Consider the following 2,728-nt stretch of genomic DNA (forward strand, 5'->3'; position numbering starts at 1 on the left):
TGGCAGACCCATGTTCTGAGCACCCCCTCTCTGCCTTCCAGCCTCTGGACTATGAGATTTCTGCCTTTCACACCCTGCTGATCAAAGTGGAAAACGAGGACCCACTGGTGCCCGACGTCTCCTACGGCTCCAGCTCCACGGCCACTGTCCACATCACTGTCCTGGACGTCAACGAGAGTCCAGTTTTCTACCCGGACCCCATGATGGTGACCAAGCAGGAGAACATCTCTGTGGGCAGTGTGCTGCTGACAGTGAATGCCACGGACCCCGACTCTCTGCAGCGTCAGACCATCAGGTGGGTGAGCGTCTCCGTGGCCAGAGGCGGGAGGCAGGCAGGAGCGGCTCTTCCTTCTGGGTTACCATTGACTTACATACATTACATACACTGCTTAATGACCTGGCTGAGCAGGAAGTTTGTGTCATGATGAAGAGTTGGTGGCCAGTGACACCAGGGAACCAGGCTGACTACACGGGGAAGCTGGCCCTGTCCCTGGTTCCTGGCTGCAGAGCACCCGGGAGGAGAGGGGCTCCAGGGCTGTGTTCCCACAGGTTCCCAGGGCTCTGCCTGTGCCAAGCACGGTGTGGAAGGAGCTACCACCCAGGGCCCCTCGCATCTCAGATAGTTAACCTGCTCTATCAGTGGCCACAGCTTCATGAGAAAGGCTTGGCCAACTCCATGTACAGTTAAGGGTATTAGGAATTCAGAGAGGTTCAGTAGCTTGCTCAAGGCTGCCCAGCTTAGTAGCAGAAGAATCAGGATGGAGATATGGTGGTTCAGTATGCAAAGTCGGTGCTGTCGGCCAAGTGCTCCGGACTCTGAACTGTTAAGGGGAAGGAATAGATGTTCCCTGGTACTTAGAAATGAACCATCAGGGTTGAGTTAGCTCAGTCGGTAAAGAATCTGCCTGCAATGCAGGAGACTCAGGTTCGATTCCTGGGTCGGGAAGATCCTCTGGAGAAGGAAATGGCAACCCACTCCAGGATTCTTGCCTGGAGAATCCCATAGACAGAGGAGCCTGGAGGGCTACAGTCCATGGGATCCCAAGAGTTAGACACGACTTAGCAGTTAAACCACCACCATCGGGGCTGAGTTTTCCATTGATGATTGGCAAGCCAAAAAAAAAAAGGTTCAAATTTTTAGTCTTCATTCCTTAAGCTCTGTCCAGTACTTCAAAAGAAGGGATTTTCTTAATGAGATTTAATTAAATGAGCATTATCTGCAGTGCATCTCATGCTGGTGGAGACGAGATGCCCTCCCTAGGGCGACATTTCACAGCAAACACATCGGCAGGCAGGTCCAAACACGGGCTTGTCTCTGCAGCGGGGAGTGATTAATCTTCCTCCTCCAGAACAGAATCTTCTCATAGGAGATACTGATAACCATGTATTAGACACATTCAAATAAACATGTGTCTTATTTTCCTGATTTGAAACAGCTGGAAACACGCCACCATCTCCATGTCGGCCACAGGACCGTGGAGCAGGCTGGCAGAAGCTATTTTCCAACCCAAACGGGGGTTTATTTTTTACAACAAAACTTTCTGAAACTCCAGATGAACTAGATACAAGCACAAAATAAGGCCAAATCCTGTAATAATGTGAATCTGAAATAGCCATTCTTTTTTTTTTTTCCTCTTCTCCTTTTATTTCCCCCTCTTCTGTATAGTGTTTGACAAAGGAAACACAAAATTTAAACATCAAAGAGAAAGATCAGGAAATCTGTAACTTAACACACTGTAAGGTAGTCGTACAAATTTAGGATGTCTCTGCTGCTGCTGCTGCTGCTAAGTCACTTCAGTCATGTCCGACTCTGTGCGACCCCATAGATGGCATCCCACCAGGCTCCCCCGTCCCTGGGATTCTCCAGGCAAGAGCACTGCAGTGGGTTGCCATTTCCTTCTCCAATGCATGAAAGTGAAAAGTGAAAGTGAAGTCGCTCAGTCTTGTCTGACTCTTTGCGACCCCATGGACTGCAGCCTTCCAGGCTCCTCCGTCCATGGGATTTTCCAGGCAAGAGTACAGGAGGTAGAAGAGGTGACTCCAGGGTGGGTAGGAAATGCACTGAAATGGGGTTGATGTTGCTAAGCTTGGGATACTGCCTTTGCTGGGTAACGCGGGATGCTGGCAGGCATGACGATGTTACTGCGATGAGGAGGGGCTGAATCAGGTGTCTGGGATCTGGGAGTAGATGCGCCACTAAGGTGGGGCGGACAGGGAAGAGGCGGATCTGTCGGGGTTCTTTGTTTAAGACCGGCTCTGGCTGACTCGGGCAAAAGGGGAATTTGTTGGAAGATCCTAGGAACAGTTTATGAACTTTTCCCCACTGGGAACCACTAGTTTTTCTCTGTATCTGTGGGTCTGTCTCTGTTTCTTATATGCAGTCCTTTGTTTTCTTTTTTAGATTCTAGTATAAGTGGTAACAGAGTATTGGTCTCTCTCTGCCTTATTTCACTAAGCATAATATTCTCTAGGTCCATCCACATTGTTGCAAATAGCAGGATTTCATTCTTTTTATGGCTGAGTAATATTCCACACGTATTTGTGCGTATATGTATACACCACATTTTCTTTATTCATCTCTTGATGGGCACTTAGGTTAAACTTCCATACCTTGGCTACTGTAAATAATGCTGCTATGAACATTGGGCAGAATGATGTAGCTTTTCAAATTCATGGGTTGTTTTTTTTTTTTTAATATATGCCCAGGTGTGAAGTTGCTAGATAGTGG

General features: G+C 48.2%; 1 protein-coding gene across 2 annotated transcripts in view; it reads left to right on the forward strand.

The window, feature by feature from the left end:
* The window catches only part of CDH13 (cadherin 13), a 1,010,942-nt gene that overhangs the window by 920,440 nt on the left and 87,774 nt on the right, over nucleotides 1–2,728 (forward strand). For both annotated transcript variants that reach the window (XM_086350076.1, XM_086350077.1), the window contains one exon: nucleotides 42–295. In XM_086350076.1, the coding sequence (XP_086206202.1) occupies nucleotides 42–295 (254 nt within the window). The remainder of the gene's footprint in view (nucleotides 1–41; nucleotides 296–2,728) is intronic.

Source organism: Bos grunniens, chromosome 18, assembly GCF_055505025.1.
Source record: "Bos grunniens cultivar Pamir isolate PY7600 chromosome 18, Bosgru_T2T1.0, whole genome shotgun sequence".
Taxonomy (NCBI): Eukaryota; Metazoa; Chordata; class Mammalia; order Artiodactyla; family Bovidae; genus Bos; species Bos grunniens.